Source organism: Lycium barbarum, chromosome 6 (genome assembly GCF_019175385.1).
Source record: "Lycium barbarum isolate Lr01 chromosome 6, ASM1917538v2, whole genome shotgun sequence".
In the NCBI taxonomy this organism is placed as follows: Eukaryota; Viridiplantae; Streptophyta; class Magnoliopsida; order Solanales; family Solanaceae; genus Lycium; species Lycium barbarum.
In genome coordinates this window covers 108276951-108298158 of record NC_083342.1, presented here as the reverse complement: position 1 = coordinate 108298158, position 21208 = coordinate 108276951, and the positions used below count along the sequence as shown (strand labels likewise).

At 33.4% G+C, this 21208-nt stretch overlaps 1 protein-coding gene across 1 annotated transcript; it reads left to right on the top strand.

The window, feature by feature from the left end:
* Window positions 1-18895: 18895 nt before the first annotated feature.
* Window positions 18896-20995, top strand: LOC132599952 (inactive protein RESTRICTED TEV MOVEMENT 2-like). The gene is made up of 2 exons (XM_060313098.1): window positions 18896-19149; window positions 19778-20995. Exons 1-2 carry the CDS (start codon window positions 18993-18995, stop codon window positions 20716-20718), a joined length of 1098 nt encoding a protein of 365 aa, XP_060169081.1. The 5' UTR covers window positions 18896-18992; the 3' UTR covers window positions 20719-20995.
* Window positions 20996-21208: the final 213 nt, after the last annotated feature.

The window sequence follows — 21208 nt, the reverse complement described above, 5'->3', positions numbered from 1 at the left end:
TTTTTTTTTTTTTGTTATATTTGGGATTTGGGGTTTATTTCCCCAACATCCCATTCACGAAAACTCTCTCTAAACTCATAGAGAACAAGTACCCAACCTTAAGAACCTTCCAAGGTAAGTTTTATCATGATTCTAGGTTGAATCCAAGTCCCCAAAACTCTTCTAATCCGTAGAGTTATGATTGGAACATATTTGTTGGATGTGGAAACCCTAGGACCCGAATTCAAGAGGATTGGACTTCAAAAGGTAATGTTTCTACTCCCTAATCATTTATAGTTGTGAATTGATGAATTCTTAGGAGAATAATAAATGGATTTGATAAGAGAATTATATGAACTATGCTAGAGTTTTTGGATTGTTGACTTGGGATTGTTGTATTCATGTGGGTGATGAAGAATGATGTTAATTACATCTAATTGAGATTGTAGAATCAGCTAGAAGTAATAGAGTGGGGATTGGGTGAAGAAAACACCATTAATGAAGGTTGTGGAGCTTCATGCCCACCAAGTGTTTGATAAAATGCTTAGATGATCAAAGCATGGATATTGTTGCTAATATGGAATCCCTATGACATGTATTGCTATAGATGGAGGTTGAAGGGATTGAAGGACATTGTGATACGCTCAAAGCAGGAAGTTAAGGTATGTAGACGCTATCCACGTGTGGGAACATCCTTGTTCTTCCCCATGTTTCAGTATTCCAAGATTACACACCAAGTTTTAGGATTCTAGGTATATTCCTGCTAAACCCTAGACACTTGAACCATGATATATATTATATGGTCAGTTACAATTCCGTTTGATTAGTCTTAATTTACTGTTTTGGTAATTGAGACTTAGTCCGTCATCTATGAAAAACCCATAATTTGCATCCCATGGGTTCTATAACACAAGATATGAGATATTATGCTTATTTTCATGAAAAACTTTTATATGTGTATTTATTGTTATGTCTTCATGTACCCATGTTCATGTCAAGATTCAGAAATCATGTTTTCAGTTATTTTCATGTTCGGGAGTTGTATTAATACTGAGAAGGCTCAGATAGCCTGAAACTACGTATGCCAACGTAGGATAAGGATTGCTCCGCCCAGTTAGGACGATTCCTTCATGTTTTCCCCATTGAGGAATTTTGGATCCATTCATGTCATGTTCATGTCTCGTGCCCTGGCAAGGTACGAGATGGCTTAGCTGATCGGGCAGAGATCAGACTCCACGTTTCTCCCCGTGGTGGTTCATGTCGGTATTACAGATTATTACAGATTATTTCATGCTTACAGTACTCATGTTTATGTTCAGTTTCAGTTTCAACTTCATGTTTATATACTCATGCTCATGTTCATGTCCAGGTTTTCAGTTTCAGTTCTTTTCATGTTATTCCATGTCCCATGTTGTTTCTTTCGGTTGCTTACATACCAGTACATTCAATGTGTTGACGTCCCCTTTTTATTGTCCGGGGGCCTGCATTTCACGATGCAGGTACTGACGTACAGGACAACGCACCTGCTCAGTAGGACAACTCTCGTATCAGTTTTCGGGTGAGCCCCATTCTCTTCGGGGTTTAGTCAGTTGTTTACCTTATGTCATTGATGCATTAAAGGTATGTTGGGGGCCTTGTCCCAGCAAGTATATTTTATGTTCAGACTCACGTTAGAGGTTTCATAGACTAGACAAGTCAGTTGGGTCATGTTAGACTTTCAGAATCGGTTAGCCATTTTGGCTCCGTTATGGTATTTTCCGCACTCATGTTTAAACAAGTAATTTTATTAAGTATTATGACTTACTACATTTTATAAAGGCTCATCATGCACTCACGTTATATTCCACTTATGTTATGTATCACGATAATTCAGCAAGCCATGTGGTTCGCTTGGTCACATGCAGTCAGGCACCGAGTGCCGTGTTATGTCCAGGCCATGGTTCGGGGCGTGACAGAGATGGAATTACGGAAGAAGATGCGGAAGAAAAACACTTACTCAATTAAAGGGGCAAGAATTATGGGAAGAATATTTACTACGATCCTATGATAGGAAATTATTCTACAAAAGGAAAAGATCAAGATCGATTTGGTACTTAAGGAAGGTCCAAATCTATGGAGTATCAAGATATGCCAGGAGTCTCAAGTTTACAAGAAAGTCCATATGCGGAGTGATTAAAGTCCAAATGCAAGTAGACGAATGTGATTACATTCTAATTTATATAAATCAAGATCCAAGGTGAAATGAAGAGGATCTTGAAATTCTCTTGGGTTGTCTAAATAAGAGCTCAAAAATATACAGCCAGAAACTTGCCAAAAGAAAAAGAGTTCAGCGAGATTTCATAAATCAAGTGAAGAATTGAAATTGCAAATAGGTCATCATATATACAAGGAAATATCTATAGCAAAGAATTGTGGTTACAAGATCAAGGAGGATGTAAGTGGTACCGAGTCATGAAAGGAAGGAAATAAATCAGTGGTTAGATTATTCCTTAAATCATGTTGAAGTAAAATGGGACAAAATCTTCTCTAAATGAGATGATGAAGTCCACGTACAAGTTGGGATTATAAAATGAAGAGAGAATCTTTTTTATGAGCCAAGGTTCAGATATTATAATAGCCAAAAAAAGTCATGCTATTATAGGACCAAAATTTGGTCTTACTCACATCACTCATAGAATTCCAAACACTACTGGAAAATTGGGAAGTGATATGGTAAGGACATATTCTTGGAATATTCCAAGAGTTCAAGTATGATATTTAGTATAATTGGGCCAAGAAAGGAATGTCGGCAAAAATCTTTGGAGCAAATATTTTGTGCAACCAATTGAAGAGAAGATTCATCAAAGATTGAAGATACTACTTCAAATAGAGATTCAACGTATCAAGACAAGTGAAGTAGCAACGGTCAGAATTCTTGGAGCACACGAGCCACTATTTAAAGAAGAAGTATTGAACTGGTTCAGTACGCAGCCACTTATACTTTCGTCTCAACTTTCTCAAGTTCTTTGCTCTACTTTTCATAAGCATTGTAATCCTGAGTGACTTACTGTGTAAACAAAAAAAAAAAGAGGAGAGATATAGTATAGTTGGTGAGGCTTTGTATTGAGAGGTTGTGTCATTGTTCGTTTCTTTGGTGAGCGAGTGAAAACCAAAGAGTCATTGTTGGTGAGCAAGTGAAAAACCAACTTTGTGCGTTGTTGGTGAGCGTGTCAAACCAAGTGAAAACCAACCTTGTGAACGTTGGCAGTGAACGAGAAAAACCACAAAGGCTGTACTCAACTCAAACTACAAAGAGCTTAAAGAGATAACCTCCTTGCAACCCAAGGGGACTGGATTAGGATACCACATTGGTTCCGAACCCATATAAAAATTTCTTGGTGTCATTTATTTTATTGCTCTCATATTATAATCTGCACCCTTACTATTTTGTTGTGGTTTATACTTGTGCAAATCAAAGGACTAACAATTTTGTGTAGGCTGTCTCGCTATCAGTCAACTGGAACCGAACAGTAGTCGACTGAGACCAAGCAGTAGTCGAATAGATTTTTAACAGGCTTACAATTCACCCCCCCCCCCCCCCTCTTGTACTTTCAATTGGTATCAGAGCCTCGTCTCACATTTTATACTACAATAGTTTATACTACAATCAGTGGAAGGATAGAATCAAGATCTATGTTCAATCAACAGATTATAGAGCCTGGCTAGTTATTAAGAATGGGCCGAGGCCTATTCCGAATAATAGTGATGGAAAGAAGGTCGAAAAAGAGACATCCATATTTGACTACACAAAAAAACATTTGGATATTATGCAAACAAATGCTAGAGCAATGTACCTGCTCCATTGTGCTCTTGGTGAAAAAGAATATGAGAAAATATCCTCTTGTAAAACTGCTAAAGAAATATGGGACAAATTGGAAGCTATCCATGAGGGCACCATAAAAGATAAAGTATATCAAGAAAACTTGGATAAGGCATCCAACAACGTCAAAAGGAAAAGAAGAAAGAAGCAGAGAGCTCAATCCATCCAGAATCAAGAGGTCCAGCAAAGAGAAAACATACACTGCTACGAATGTGGTAAACTTGGACATATTAAATTAAAGTGTCCTAACAACAACAACAACAAGAATTCCAGAACTTCAACTTAGAGCGATGAGGATGAATCTGATAAAGAGAGTAATCACGGAGAAATGGCGTTCATGTGCTTCCTAGAAGGAAAAGAAACTGACAAAAATCACAGAACCTCTTCTTCGAGTGACGCGGAAGAAACCGACGAGGTATGTCATACTCCTATCATGACTTGTAATAATTGTGATGATTTGCTGGAAACTCTAGATCTAGCTTTGAAAGATTTGCAAAGAATTCTTGGTGCATTCAAGAAAGCTCAACGAGATTTCCAAGAAAGACTTGGATATTCGACTTAAAAAATGTCAAACTAAATATGACTTACTTCAAGTAGAAAATTCTGAGTTGCACAAGAGAATGAAGACTTTGCACAAATCTTCTAGTCACCACTTTGATCAATTGAAGTCGACTCATCTCCTTAAGAACTACCAGTTGACTGAAAAGGGATCCATTAGTAGATGCCCTACTTCAACCAAGTCAACTCAGGTAAGGTTCAAGTCGACTAATAAGGCAACTGCAGGTGAACACTCTTATTCTCATATTACATGTCATTACTGTGGTAATTCTGCCATAAAGCATTTACGTGCAATTATGCTAGAAATCATGTAAGATCTAAATATGTTTGGAGACCTAAACACTTACATGCATCTCCAACTACTCAATTTACTAACCATGAAGGACCCAAAAACACTTGGGTACCAAAAGCAAACTAATTTGTTTTGGAGGAATTCCTTGAGTCTAGCCATAAACAAAATGATTCATATTTGCATAGAGGCTGATCAAGGAACAACATATGCTCCAAAGTTCATATTTATTCTACAATAATGAAGGAGCTAGAACATATGATCGTAAAGCTGAAATAATTGGTATTACTGAAGTTTATTCAAGTTTTTCTACTGCATAATTAGGTGATGTATATCGAGCTATTGATTTAAGCTTAGTCTGGTAGTAGTCAACTGTAGATGGTTTGAGTCGACTAATTGCATCATGCTACAATTTTGTTGGTACTGGTTATAACCTTTACCTGGAGACCTTGAATAACTCAAATACATGTCTTGCAAATTTTTAAAATCTAAATTTGTCATAAGTTATTAGGACAAGAAAGCATGCAATCGTTATTGATATCATACAAATTTAATTCATATATATGTGGGTCTGAGATTATTGTTGAAGGAATCGCATGTATGATATTTTCTCTCTTGGTAAGAATACTAACGCCTCATTCAAAGCCCAAGAATGTTGTATAACTCGAGGCCTTCATAACCTGCTCATATGGACATATTCAAAATCTTAAAGCCGAGAGATATGAAAAGGAAGAAAAATCACTTCTTGACTATTCTCGTCCCTTTGGTTGCAAATGTCTATCGCCATGGTAAGAACAAAGTGGTAAAATTCATAGTATATTTTGTAATGTCTACTACTTATAATTCTTATGGCTTTTAGACAATTAGTTATAAATATGTTTACGCACGTTCTCTTTAGACTAATGTTTAGTGAAGTGAAATTGAGCATGAAGATGAACATCGGACTCTGAACAACGAGCAATTGATTGATATGAATATGCATGTACAAGCTTAACAAGAAATGAAGCATTGAAAAAAAATATGAAAGATTCCAGCAATGCAATAATAGTTGAATGCAAATGAAGGAAATAACATATGGGAACTTATAGCCAAGGCAAATGAGCTACAATTATTGATATTTAGATGAACCTGATCAAAATGGGAAGGTTGTAAGAACTAAGGGTAAACCTGTAGCCCAAGGTTTCACAACAAGAAGGTTTGTTTCATTCTTAAGATTTTTTAGTATGTTAGTTCTCATGAACATATTATAAAGCCTTTTTCAGAATGCATGTCAGAAGTATTTCTCTAGATGATTTTCCAACGGAAAAATATTTTGTCAAGCATCTCCTAATAGTTTATTTTTTAAAAAGAGTATTTATGCTACTAGAATTTTATTTTTGATTTGAAACCATCCCAAGAGAACAGTAAGGGAAGTTAATCATGATTGTCATTTTATAGTTGCATGTATTTATATCACGTGCTACTAACGAGAAGGTGAACAAAGAATTTCATAAGATTTTACAAGTTATTCAAACTTGAGATGATTACGAGGGTGAGTTAACTTTCAACTTCAAGTTTCAAATAATGCAAAGGTAGATGAAAGGTTCTTCAGCGAAGCCAAGTATTCAAAAAGGATTACTCAGGAGATTGTGTATGGAAAATTCATTGTACATGAAAACTCTAGTAAGCTTATCCTATCTCTCTAGCAAAGAAGAACATCGGTAAGTACGCAAATCAAATGAAGTGTCAAGGTATGATTAATTCTCTATTGCATTTCAATAAGTATTAGATCAGACTTTTGTGAGATACTTTTCAAGTCACCCTAGTCAATAAAAAGATTATTGAAATTCCTGGTTGGCACTCAAAAATTTGACTTATGTATTCAAGAACTAACAGTTTTGATCTAGCGGGATACGCTCAGATACAAACCTTGCAGGAGACAAAGTTGACTGGCATAAATCATTTTTTCTTGTTCATGTATATCGAGAAAATTCAAGAGCAAAGATTCACAATTTTATCTATAGGGAATAAAAGATTACATGGAAATCCGCCTTGAGGACATTGAATATCAAATGGAGATATTTTCTCACACTGAAGAAAGGAATTAGTATGATAATATGTGGTGGATAATTTTGTATCCTTTTCTGGTGAGAAGGATTCATTTTTCTCTTAACCCATATGCTTTTGTTATTTGTGAGTTTGGAAGTACATGGTAGTCTATTTGTAGTTCTTTTCTTATAACATACTCTTAAAATTGGCTCAAATATTTTTCCACTATTTTAAATTTTGAAAACCTTCATCATTTTTTTATTGATTGTCCTTTAGCCAACATGTGTGATTTCTTCAATTGATACTTACAAACGCTCTCAATTGACTCAAAACGTTTGTACTATTTGGTTATTATGCTTTATGTGGTTGCCAACTCTTTTGATATTATTTTTCTCAAACTAGAGCGAAATTCCTTCTTATCAAATTGAATATTTAAAGGTATTTTTTTTCATTGTCCTTGAATACTAATGGATTATGACTCCTAGTTGAATTGTACTGATCACTGCATTAGCTGGATCTATTATGTGCTAATTGTGATACCCTATGTAATATGTTGTTTTTTTCTATTTCACCCTTTTGATGATGCCAAAAGGGGGACAGGTTTTCCTGTACAAAACAAACAAGACATTATATACTTTTTATCTTAAGATTATTATTTGTCCGACATATGAAGATAACACTAGTCTACTTTTTTATCTAGAACCGGAAGAACTAAAAAGGTTAGAAGGAACCTAATCTGATTATAAATTCCTATATTTATCTATGGTATCAGTTGTTAGGTCCAAGGTTTCACATATTAATTTTGATGATAACAAACCAACATAATTATTAATAAAAGAACATTTACTTGTGGTAAATTTGTTTTTGGTACAGGTTTATTTGATGAAAAAAGATGTGGTGAAGATCTAATCGAATATGGAAAAGAAAATATTACGAGATGGAATTACGGATGAAGATGCAGAAGAAAAATACTTACTCAATTAAAGGGGCAAGAATTATGGGAAGAATATTTACTACGATCCTATGATAGGAAAATATTCCACAAAAGGAAAAGATCAAGATCGATTTGGTACTTAAGGAAGGTCCAAATCTATGGAGTATCAAGATATGCCAGGAGTCTCAAGTTTACAAGAAAGTCCATATGCGGAGTGATTAAAGTCCAAATTCAAGTAGACGAATGTGATTACATTCTAATTTATGTAAATCAAGATCCAAGGTAAAATGAAGAGGATCTTGAAATTCTCTTGGGTTGTCTAAATAAGTGCTCAAAAATATACAGCCAAAAACTTGCCAAAAGAAAAAGAGTTCAGCGAGATTTCATAAATCAAGTGAAGAATTGAAATTGCAAATAGGTCATCATATATACAAGGAAATATCTATAGCAAAGAATTGTGGTTACAAGATCAAGGAGGATGTAAGTGGTACCGAGTCATGAAAGGAAGGAAATAAATCAGTGGTTAAATTATTCCTTAAATCATGTTGAAGTAAAATGGGACAAAATCTTCTCTAAATGAGATGATGAAGTCCACGTACAAGTTGGGATTATAAAATGAAGAGAGAATCTTTTTTATGAGCCAAGGTTCAGATATTATAATAGCCAAAAAAAGTCATGCTATTATAGGACCAAAATTTGGTCTTACTCACATCACTCATAGAATTCCAAACACTACTGGAAAATTGGGAAGTGATATGGTAAGGAGATATTCTTGGAATATTCCAAGAGTTCAAGTATGATATTTAGTATAATTGGGCCAAGAAAGGAATGTCGGCAAAAATCTTTGGAGCAAATATTTTGTGCAACCAATTGAAGAGAAGATTCATCAAAGATTGAAGATACTACTTCAAATAGAGATTCAACGTATCAAGACAAGTGAAGTAGCAACGGTCAGAATTCTTGGAGCACACGAGCCACTATTTAAAGAAGAAGTATTGAACTGGTTCAGTACGCAGCCACTTATACTTTCGTCTCAACTTTCTCAAGTTCTTTGCTCTACTTTTCATAAGCATTGTAATCCTGAGTGACTTACTGTGTAAACAAAAAAAAAAAAGAGGAGAGATATAGTATAGTTGGTGAGGCTTTGTATTGAGAGGTTGTGTCATTGTTCGTTTCTTTGGTGAGCGAGTGAAAACCAAAGAGTCATTGTTGGTGAGCAAGTGAAAAACCAACTTTGTGCGTTGTTGGTGAGCGTGTCAAACCAAGTGAAAACCAACCTTGTGAACGTTGGCAGTGAACGAGAAAAACCACAAAGGCTGTACTCAACTCAAACTACAAAGAGCTTAAAGAGATAACCTCCTTGCAACCCAAGGGGACTGGATTAGGATACCACATTGGTTCCGAACCCATATAAAAATTTCTTGGTGTCATTTATTTTATTGCTCTCATATTATAATCTGCACCCTTACTATTTTGTTGTGGTTTATACTTGTGCAAATCAAAGGACTAACAATTTTGTGTAGGCTGTCTCGCTATCAGTCAACTGGAACCGAACAGTAGTCGACTGAGACCAAGCAGTAGTCGAATAGATTTTTAACAGGCTTACAATTCACCCCCCTCTTGTACTTTCATCAGTAACATGAAATGATAAAAAGACATTCGAAAACAAGTTAACTTAGGATTTAAATTTAAGCCTTCCACATTTGTAGGGGCAGTTAGAGTTGCGCCGTGACCCAAATTGTCACAAAAATAATGGAATACAAATGAAAGTTAGTAAAACTTAAAATGGGAATGAGTACCTTCAAATAAAGTCTAGCACTTCCGTCACTGTCTCAAGCAAATTGATCCAGTCTCGAGTGACCAATTTAAATGTCTTAGTTTGATTGAACACGGAGTTTAAGAAATAAAGAGAGAATTTTTAATCTTGGATTTTTAAACTTGCCATGTAAATGTTGGAATTCTAAAACTTTCTAAATATAGAAAGAGACGTTTTTGGAACAAACCAAAAAGGAAAGTAAAACACTATAATTGGGACGCAGGGAATAATTAATTTTAAGCATGTGGCCTATTTCCAAATGGGAAAACTACACATATATACATGTTAAGGAGAAATATTTACGAAACGTGACGATAGTTTTCCTTATTTACAAAACATAACGATATATTACGAAACATGACGGATTTTCATATATTTTTCGTTTTTTTATTGTTTTCCGGAAAATGTTTTTTTAAAAAAAATTTAAAAAAAATTATATATTTTTTTTAAAAAAATATATATATTTTTTTTAAAAAAAATTATTATTATTTTGCTCAAAAACTTAAAAAATTACCTCAAATTTTTGTGTATGAAAGCTGTTTGAAAAATGTATGAAATGTGTATGTATGAGCTAAATTTTTAATATAATTTTCATACACAAAATTGTGAGCGAAAACTTTAAGCCTTGAATATTGTATGAAAGTTATTACAATGTTGTTGTAATTGTATTAATTTTCCAGAAACCTAAAATGAACATTAAATACGAAAAATGTGAATGAAATTCTAAGTCTTGAGCAAGATATATACATTTCATACCATTCTCATGCATAAAATTTTGAGAGTAATGTTTAAGCCTTGATCGAGAGATACACACTTCATACATAAAATTTGAGCGAACTTTTTAAGCCTTGAGTAAGATATACACATTTCATACACAAAAATATGAGCGATTATTTTAAGTCTTGAATGTTGTATCAAAGTTGTATACAATGTTGTTATAGTTGTATTCATTTTACAGAAATCTAACATGAATTTTATACACAAAAATGTGAGCGAAATTTTAAGACTTGAGCGAGATACAAATTTCATACTGTTTTCATACACATAATTTTGAGCGGATTTTTAAAGCCTTGAATGATACACATTTCATACATTTTTCATACCGTTTTCATACACTAAATTTTGAGCGAACTTTTTAAGCCTTGAGCGAGATATACACATTTCATACATAAAATTTTGAGCGAAAAAAAAAATTATTTATATGTTTTGTATAGGGTTTGTAATGTTATGTTTTGTAAATATAAAACTATCGTCACGTTTCGTAAATATTTTTCCTTAAGATGTATATATGCGTAGTTGATCCTTTACAACTAGTAGTGGCACAAATGGTTAGTTTTTAAAATCAACACCCTTCCCCCCCCCCCCCCCCCCCCCCCCAAAACCCCAATTCAATTAGCCGTGAGCCCGTGACCATGGCTGGCCCAGTTAGCGGATCTGTCCATTTCCCCTCTTTTTTTTTTTTTTCTTCCTTTTCTGTTTGCGTCAACTTTAAAATGATTTAACCAAAAAAAAAAAAAAAAACTTTGATATCCTAATTCATATTGTCACATTTCAATTTGATATAATTATTTTGCAAAAAGTAAAAATAGATAAACGCTACTGAATATGTTTGGATAATATTGCAATAGCGCTTTAAAATTGGCAAATTAGCAAAATAAGAAGAATGAATTTGTTGAAAAGAGTGAAAAATGAGTTATCCGAATTTAATTTTGATATTTGGATTAAAGTAAAGTAATATAAATACTCTTATAATAAGTCTAAAATGTGGATACGTCGCTTATATTATAAAATGGAACATAATATTTTCAATTACTTATGTAATTGAGTCAAAATCTTGCTTATACTAAGTTCAAGTATCTCTTTTTCTTTAGAAAGTGAAAATAAAATTGAAAGATGAGCATAAATAGACACTTTTGGTGTGATATTATAAAATGGTTTATTGATTTTACTCACTGTCTGCTCGTGAATTAGAAAAGCTTACGATAATAATTTTGATGTCTAAAATTTTCTCGTTCAAATAAATTTAAAGGGAGACAATTTGTAGTTTTTTCTAGGCCCGTCAATAGTTCGGTTCAGCCAGTTAGTTTATGAAAATTAAAGTATATCAAATTTTGATTATTTTATTTTGTATAACCAAAATAACACTTCTTGAAATTATCCCAATCATCTCAGTTTCTTTTCGATATCAATACTATTCGGTTAATTTTTGATATTTTTTAAACCGAGAGCCACTAGTATAAATTAGAACACAGTTCCACGCATACTTGCATTGGACGCAAAAACCCTCTAGACAATTTTAGGAGCCGTTTGGACATGGTTTGAAATCATGTTTGGACATGTACTTTGGATATCTTAAGTTGTATTTTCTCTTATAGACATTAAAACCCACAAGTTGTGAATACTATCAAAACATTCTCAATTCTTATACAATCTTACCAAATGAGCAAGTCATAGTTCATAACAAAATTAATACGCTATTAGAAGGCCTTTCTAAAAAATACAACATCAATTGGTCAAACTTTAGTTCAATAAAAACGAAAATTTAACATGAATAGTAATGTAACTACTCTTTAATATAATCCTCCCATATGGTAGACATAAATAAAGGTTGGTGGAAGTTAATGAGGTTGGTAAATGGTTGGTGGGAGTAATTGTTAAAAATATTTACCAACTTGTGGGTCTTTTTTTATAAGATATAAACTTATGGGTCAAGTTTTATATTTAAATTTTTTGAAACCATGGTTTGAAACCATGAGATGAAATACATGTCCAAACGCTGGTTTCATCTCATGGTTTCAAACCGCATGTCCAAACACCTACTTAATGTTTAAAAGATGATGAATAAAGGGTACGTGAAAAAAATCAAAAAGATAGATTCATCCCACTGTTTTATAATTGTGCAAAACAAAATGAGCAAAGATGAGAAATCTAAATCACACTAGTAAAATATTCAATACCATCTAGCTTGTTAATTAAGATCATTCGAATACCTTGTGACTTGCCTACTCAAGATGCTTGAACGAATTTAGTTTCAATAGGAGTAGCAAATATATAGGATTAAAATTAGAGAATTTGGGTGATAACTACCTATTGTTGTTCTTTCCGTCACCTAGGCCAAGGCGGAAAATTTAATGATTTGTTATTTTGAACTTAATATATAAAATATATTTTACACATAAATTATTCGATATGGCTTGGTACCTTTCGATTTAGTTTTATAAAATTAAGAATTTACCTTAATTATTGGTTGTATATAGATTTTTATATAAAAAAATTACGGTTTTATTAAAGGAAATATGATAATGGATTCAGTTTAGATTGGTTCAGTCAGTTTTTAGAAAATCACTGACACCCCTAGTTTTTTCAATAATCTTATTATTTACAAGATTATCAATATTTTGTGAATGACATTTGAATAGGAAGGATGTTATTTAAATTTAAATAGAAAGGGAAGTCTAGAAAACTCAAATTACATAAATTCGTTTTTCTATAAAAAGAGGGTCCAACTTTTCTTCCCCAATTGAGAGGATTGTTCTTTGAGAACCGCATCATCATTAAACTACAGAGAGGTAATCAATACTTTATTATTATTTTTATATACAATGATTTTTTTCTTCATACATACGTCTCACATAATAGATTTATTTTTATCTTTAGGTACAATAATTTTTTTTCATCTCTTCTATATCAACTCCATTAGTTTTATGATAAAAAGAAAGAAAGGAAACGTCCGACCATGTCAAACACGAGTTCATTAACTAGTTATATACCCGATAAAATGAGACGAATGTATAATTTAAAGAGATCCAAGAGAGGTGAGAACGGATTTGGGTTTTGAGGTTCAAGGTGACGAGACATTTGCAAAAACATAATTATCTCAAAAAGAAATTAAATATGCTTAATCAAATATCATGAGGAATTGAGGACCAAAATTATGATTTATGCATAATTGAGGAACCAAAGAAAAAACAATTTTCAGAAGAAGAACAAAGATACTTTCTCCTTTTAAAAAAGAGTGTCTACTTAGCCTTTTTTTTTTTTTTTGTTAAAAAAGAGTGTCTACTTATCAAATCAAAAAAGAATTAACCTTATTTTTTCAGATTCACCCTTATTAAGTGTTAAGTGATCAAATCTCAATACCTATTTAATTATGGATAGTTTAGTCCAATTACTTATTTCAAGAAAGTACTTTTGGCGAAAAGCGGTTTATGTTTGACCAATTTATTTAATAAGTATTTTTGATCAGCAATTAGTATTTGACCAAGCTTTTAAAAAGTGTTCTGAGTGTTTTTTCTCAAAATTACTTTTCAAAAAAGTGCATTTGAGCAAAAGTTATTTTTTTAGCTTCTGAAAAACTGCTTCTATTACTCCCCAAAAACACTTATTTTCTCCCAAAAACTTGACCAAATACCTAACTTTAAAAAAAAAAAAAGCATTTATTGAAAATATAAATACTTTTAAGGAAAAATAAGCTTGACTAAACAGGCTATTAACATACTTTTTGAACCAGAGGAGTATCCCATTAGTTCCAAAATTGGAAGTAAGTTCGAAAACACGCTCAAGGATTAGTTGTATGACCTATTGATATATTGGGTTGGGCCTTAGAAGATTCCATGTGTTCATTAATCATTTTTGGATGAACTTCCCCTAATACTTCATGTGATTTCGAGCTATTTTACGTCACATTCTCTAAAGGACCACATTTTAGCCAATTATCTCACCAAATTATCTTTTCCATATTTATCTTCCAGATTATGTAACTTATTACAACTCTTGGACTTGCCTCATTTCGAATAGTTTATTCAAGATCTGATAATTTTTGTGTACCCATTTAAGAGTTAAAGTTTTGTTTTATTTTCAGCCAATTAGTATTCAACTTATATTTTGCTTTATATTTTTTGACATTATTATTATGAGAATACCAATAACACTTTTTAGTCGTACTTTTTGTTTTTTAGATTTTCTTTTCTCCTTGTTTGGTAGGCAAATATCATTAAGAAAGTTAAATTTAAATGTTGTTAAACTAAAATAGCTTAAAAATCATAATAAGCAGACTCATTATCTATTTAAATGATGTTAATTTTTTAAGGGGAAAGGACACAAATGGCCGCTGGGCCATAAATAATCCCACGCGCTGGCCCGTGTATTCCCAAACTCAAAAATTAGCCCATAAACTATTTCCATCTTCTAGCCAAAATTTGTAGCAAGTCTTTTGTGGCAACTCAAAAGATTTAAAAAGTCGCCACTAAAAGCCCAGGCGCTTTAAAAAACAGACTTTTTGTGGCGATTGGCTGCTACAGAAAAATCAGGCTTTTTAGTGGCAATTAAAAAAGTCGCCACTAAAGGTTAAACATCCCAAAACATGTATAATATGTGTACATTTAGTAAGAAATATCCCAAAAAACTCTGAGGAGATTTTTGTATATAATATGTATCATTTGTGTATAAAAATATGTATCAGTACCTATCTCTAATGTATAGAAACTGTATAAAATATAAATCACTAAGGTATGTATCATTTTTGTATATAATATGTATCATTTGTGTATATAATGTGTATTATAGAATAGAAAATTGTATCGTTTTTGTATATAATATCTATCATTTTTTGTATAGAAAGTGTATATATAATTCCAACATGTGTAGTCTTATATAGAAAGTATATCATACGTATAAAAATGTATCATAGAAACCGTATCATTGTGGTATATAATATGTATCACTATTGTATATGTAAAAAAAATATCATATCATTATTGTATAATATGTGTATAATAAATATATAATTAACATATAATTTATGTAAAATAAAGAGGGAGTATTGTCATATCTTACTGTATTAGGGATCAAATTAATTAGTTCGGTAAAAGTAGTACATTAATAGAGTATAAATAAATAATTAAAAAGGTTAAAGAAAAATTCTCCTACTTAAAAGTAGAAGCACTCCTTCGTGTTGCTAAAGGGTCAAGAAGAGGGTCTCCCCTCGCGCCGTCGTCGTCGCTCGGCTCGGCTTCGGCTTCGGATTTGGATTTGGATTTGGTCAAATGATTTGATTGATAATCTTTTTGGACCAAATTTCCTTTAATTTTAATTATTTAATTAATTATTATTTATTTATTTAATTAATTAATTAAAGATCCTGACTCGCGACCTGGCCCGTTTTCTTTCTTTCTTTCCCGAATTAATTTAAAACATTTCCCTCCGTTTTTCAACGGAATTTTTCTGAAAGGTTGCAAACCTTTCTGAAAAGTTGCAAACCTTTTCCCAAACAGGCTATATATTTCTGTTGATCCTCAGAATTTTTACTTACGAAATTTCCTGATATTCTTCTTCTTTCTTCTCTGCACTTCTTAAAAACTTTCGTGTGATATACTGCCTTCGAGTGCTTCGTAGTCATCAGAATTTGCTGTACCGCTATTTTGGTGAGTAAATCGTTCTATCCTGAGAGGAAAGATTCCAATACCTCGGGTACATAGAGGGGAATAATTTCCTTAAAGACACACTGTGAATTCAGTGGGATCGATTTCATTTTTCCATACAATTTAACATACTGTTCATAGTATTTTCCAGTTTCTTATAATTTCATTTTTTTAGTTTGCAAAATCTGTCCAGTTTATGTATTTCCTGTTACTGTTTCAAAGTATTTGTTGCAATATAGATTTAATAACAGGTTCAACAGACACAAAAATCGAAATTGGGGGTATTGGGGGCACCATTATAAACTCTAATGGCGACTGGGTCATGGGATTCACCAGAACAATCCACACCATGACCAACACCATGAACGAAATCCTTGCACTTAGACAGGGGCTCCAAATGGCTTTAGATAACAATCTCATTCTACTGCAGGTGGAGGTAGACTCAAGTGAGGTAATTAATATGCTCAACAATGGGCTAGAAATTTTTAACCCCATTATTTTTTACTGCAGGTCATTGCTAATGAAGCTGAGGAGGTCGCCGGTGCAACATATATACCGGAAGTAGAATAGAGTGGCAAATGCCTTAGCAAAACAAGGAGCAAAAGCGGAAGCTTTTGTTAACCCGAAGTTTTTGATAGTTCCTCCAATGTTTGCAAATGAAGTGTTTTGGGCTGACATTTTAGGAACTATTCGTAAATCATCTATCCCGGATTGTAATATTTTTGTAAAACTTGGTGTAGCACTAATGCTGCTTCCGGCAGTAACTCTGTTAACTAGTTTATATATATAAAGTATCTTTATTGACCCAAAAGAAAAAAGGGACCTTGATGCTAAATAGAATAACAGTCATCATTTCACATTAAATTGTACCTTTTTCGTTCATTTGATTAAGTTTTATAATTCAAACACATTTTTTAATAATATTTTTGTTTTTTTTAAGTATCATTGTTTACCCTGAATTTGGGAAATCAATTGAATTTGTAAGTGGGTATAGGATATGTGTTTGAATCTCAATATATACCGTACGGAATAGAGTATATGGATGTTGTGTAGCAACGCAATTGATGAAGAATATTAATGCTTGTTAAATGGCATGCAACACTTATTTGAGGAAATACAATGAAAATGCAAAGGGACACTGTGGACTGAATCAGGTTTTTTAGAGAGAGATTGTATATATGCTTTGATGTTACAAGTGTTCTTTGAAAATGAATGAGCTAACCCTCTCAAAGGAGGGGGATCAGTTCTATTTATAGTGTTGCCTCCAAGGGCCTTATACAATACAAGCCATTAAAATAATAATAATAATAATAATAATAATAAGGACAACTCTGGACGGATTTGGTGGGATTAGGTCGGCCGTACAATCTGACACACGCATGGTTGGTTGTTGACCATGGCAGGACGCTATTGACGCGTGGCCTGTGTGCAACGGCTGTACCGGACCAACGACACGGATACTCGGGGTAACGACCCCGGTCAACTCGGTGACGAAGGAACCGGACCAAATGGTAAGCTCTATCAGCCCCGGACAAGCGTTCCTTCGGTTCGGAGTGAAAGTCTTCGTGTATGTTCTTGTTCCCTTCTCCATCCGGTTTCTCGCTCCACCGGTTTGACTCATGTCCGGTTTTTACCATATACAATCATACTAATCGATAATTGATAAGGGTACATGCGCAACGTGTGGTACACGCGCAACATGCGTGTTTAGAAACTAGCTAGTATATGTGCGTGTGTGTGAACCTGCACACACACAGAACCTTTGGTGATGAAGATATGGTGTTAGTATGCTACTAGCTAGTTTTGGTGCGGTAACAAGAACAGACTTCATTGAGCATTTAAAATGAATCTTAAATGAGAATCACCAATCTTCAATCGGATTTTACTCCAATTGTTGCCTTTTTTCAACTCAAAATAATAATTATTTCTGCATAATATGCACCATTCCGGAGCTATGTGTCAAGAGTTCTTAAGTACATGAAACAAATATTAAAGCGAGTCAACCACTCCATAATTGTTCAAATGAATTTTGAGTAGCAAGATACAGTTGCAATATTATAAGACCCAGTTCACTAGCATATTTAATTCATGATGCATGCTATAAGTTAATTGAAAGGGGAAAAATATCGATGAGGGAGATGAAGTTAATTGAACCATTTTTAAAAAGATCTCATAGATGCAAGCACGGTTTTTGGTGAACCTGTTATTCATTTTTTGAGGTTATTTATACAAAAATGCTTACAATTAGTTGGTATAATATACATATATACAAGAATTTAAATTTTATATACTATCAGTATAAATAATTTTTTACACTGTGACGTCATTCGAAGGATATTTATAGGTAAACCTCCTTAAAGTATGAGATTTAAAACTTATGTTACCTGCTACATCAGGTTGACTAAGTAATATATACTGACCATATACGTTACTCCTATACGAGCTCATAAAATCTTATTCATGAAAGTTGTTGGAATTTAGCGTTAAGATCGAATTGACATGAAAAACGATAATTACCGGAAACTATGTGTTGCAAAAGAATTTTTTTCATCTTAAAGAACATTAGATAAGTATTGCAAATATGAACTAGAGCAAACAAAAAGTCATAGTAGAAATGGAAGCGTTCCTTCTATTTTTATTTTGTTTTTATTATATTATTAAAAATAGTTTTATATTGTACTTTTACGAAATTACATGGAGGCACTAACGTATACTCTCTTCTCTGATTCATCTTTTCTTACTTCACATGGTATGTTAACTATACAAACGATTTTGTCAATAAAATAAATGATGAGCTCATAAATTTAGTGCTGGCAAAATGGATAAATAATTAGGTATCCGATTGCTTTACCTTACCTTGGTCCAATTGAAGAAACCTCAAATGCGGACAAACACAAATTTGAAGCAATGAAATTGGGATAGTTTCATCATTAAGAAAACCAAACAAAACCAAAACTTGCAATTCTCAAAGTCTTTGACGCAAACACACATATAAAATGGAACGTATTGTAATTCAACAAAACATTCATCAAAGCTTTCAAAAACATTGCCAAGAAGGAAGAAAAAAACAAGAGGGTTTAATAAAAAAAAGTTACACTTCTATTTGTTAAATGGCAATGAGACCAAGAGGTGGTGGAGTTGGACGACCTAATAATCGCCCTAATCGGGCGCCACGAGCAGCAATTCAGCCAGTTTATGAAGATTTTAGGCCTGTTTATGAGCGGCATCAAGAGCAAGAGGCTGAAAAGCTACTTATTTATCTTCCTGGTAATGTTAATTCATGAATACTTGCTATGAATATTGAAGTGTCTTATTTTTATATTGAAGTTATTAGACATATGTCATGCATTCATTTGTTCAGTGTATCGACAAGCTATAACTGTTTTTTACCTTTTTGGTATATAGAATTTTATTACCAAGTAGGAACTTATGTACAACAATTCAATGAAAAAACTGATAGTTGGACATTCTCCCAACAACAAACTCAGTAGACATCAACTAACAGCAAGTACCTACCTCTTACTAAGGATATAAACTGAGATTCCCTAACTTCCCTGCTACCCTTGGTAACTCTACTACCTCTACAGAATAAATCTTAAATCAATAGTTTGAACAATTTGATCAACTCTGTTTCCCCTGAAATTCTCTTTGATTCCTTTCTAGTCTCCCACAGTGACTTTCTCTTACATAACTGTTTCTTTACCTTTTTATGAGCAAGAACTAAAAGTAAAGGATCATAGTCCTAAATGTCATTATAAAACTATTGCAAAACTCAAATTATTTGTCTTCGTGGAAACAGAAAAAGATTAAAAAATTCATTATCATACAGTACTACTTACATAATGTATTGTATCTAAATAGAATAGATCTTTAAATTGCCTTGATTTGCCTACAGGATTCATGAAAGAGAACATTAGAGTAAGTACAGAAGGCAAGAACACAATGAGGGTACGCGGAGAACGGTTTGTAGAAGGCAACAAATGGAATCGCTTCCAAGAAGTTTATCAAGCACCTGATGACTGTAACATGAGAGGTATCCATGCCAAATTTGAGAATGGAGTCCTCATCATCACTATGCCTTGGAAACTACCCAAGCAATTATTAGATGAACCCACAAAACAACTCCCTCTATCAACCCCACCACCCCCTCAGAAGGATGATAATGTTCCTCCCAAAACTACTTATCCAACTATTGAAACCCCAAGAAAACCAACCCCTTTAAGACCCACAGCCCAACTGCCAAAGCCTCAAAATGTTGACAATCATCAAGATTCTAAAGGAGTAAAGGAAAAGCAAAAAGATGAGAAGAAAATCTTGGACGGCCGATTAGGGAACGCTGAATCATCAAAGACTCAAAAGGGTGATAAGGAAACAGATTTTCCAGCTCTTAGAACAACCCCGTTAGGAAAAACTAGTGGCGAGAAGGAAAAAATAAAAGATGAGAAGAAAATCTTGGAAGGTCTAGTAGGGAGTAAAGAGCCAAAGATTCAAAATAAAGAAGAAAACTTGAATCAGAACAGAACGCAATTAGTCAAAAGTGGCAAGGAAGTTGAAAAGAAGGAGAGCTATGAAGTGGGAGGACAGAAGGTTGCTGAAAAGAGTAAAGAATTAATAGGAGAGTTTCAAGAAAAGGTTGAGCAGAAAGGATCCATAGAAAACGAAAGTACAAGTAATGCTGTTGGTACCTCTTCTTACCCTGGTGGTGAATTCAGTATTGAAAACTTGAAGAAAAGCCTTCTACAACTTAATGAAGAGAGACAAATGCTTGTTAATGCTGGAGGTGTTGTGCTGGTGATTATGGCACTGGGGGCTTGTGTTTACAACTCCATCGGATAAGAGAGAGCTGAGTAAATATCAACACTTCAATTATGTAAAAATGTATAGATTTACTTGGAATGTGATGTTTTTAATTTGTAAATAAAAGTAAATGGTGTTGACAAGTGGATATGTGAAATGTAGGAACAAATAGTTCTTTCAAGTCTATGTCAAATGTGCTCCACAACCCATTTACAGATGGATCCATTAGTTTGTTTACAATTCACAGCTACAACTGCCATGATTTGCTACTGAAACCTAATGAACATGTATAGCAAGCTACCACTGCCATCTGCCATGGTCTGCTTGTGGATAAATGTAGCCAATTCCAAGAAACTAATGTCATCTTCACAGTTGATCTCTTGAAATAATTGCTAAACCAATTTCATCTGTCCAGAAGCAATTAACAGGTAGATCAATGGTGTACCCAATTTGATGAATCAGTTTGTAAATGGTGTCATAGAATTTAGATAGATCACTATTCACTACTCCAATTACGTTTAGTGCAGAT

Coding starts and splice junctions, on each gene's coding strand:
- LOC132599952 (XM_060313098.1), top strand. CDS start 18,993: ATGGCAATGAGACCAAGAGGTGGTGGAGTTGGACGACCTAATAATCGC. Junction 19,150..19,777: donor GCTACTTATTTATCTTCCTG/GTAATGTTAATT, acceptor ATTTGCCTACAG/GATTCATGAAAGAGAACATT.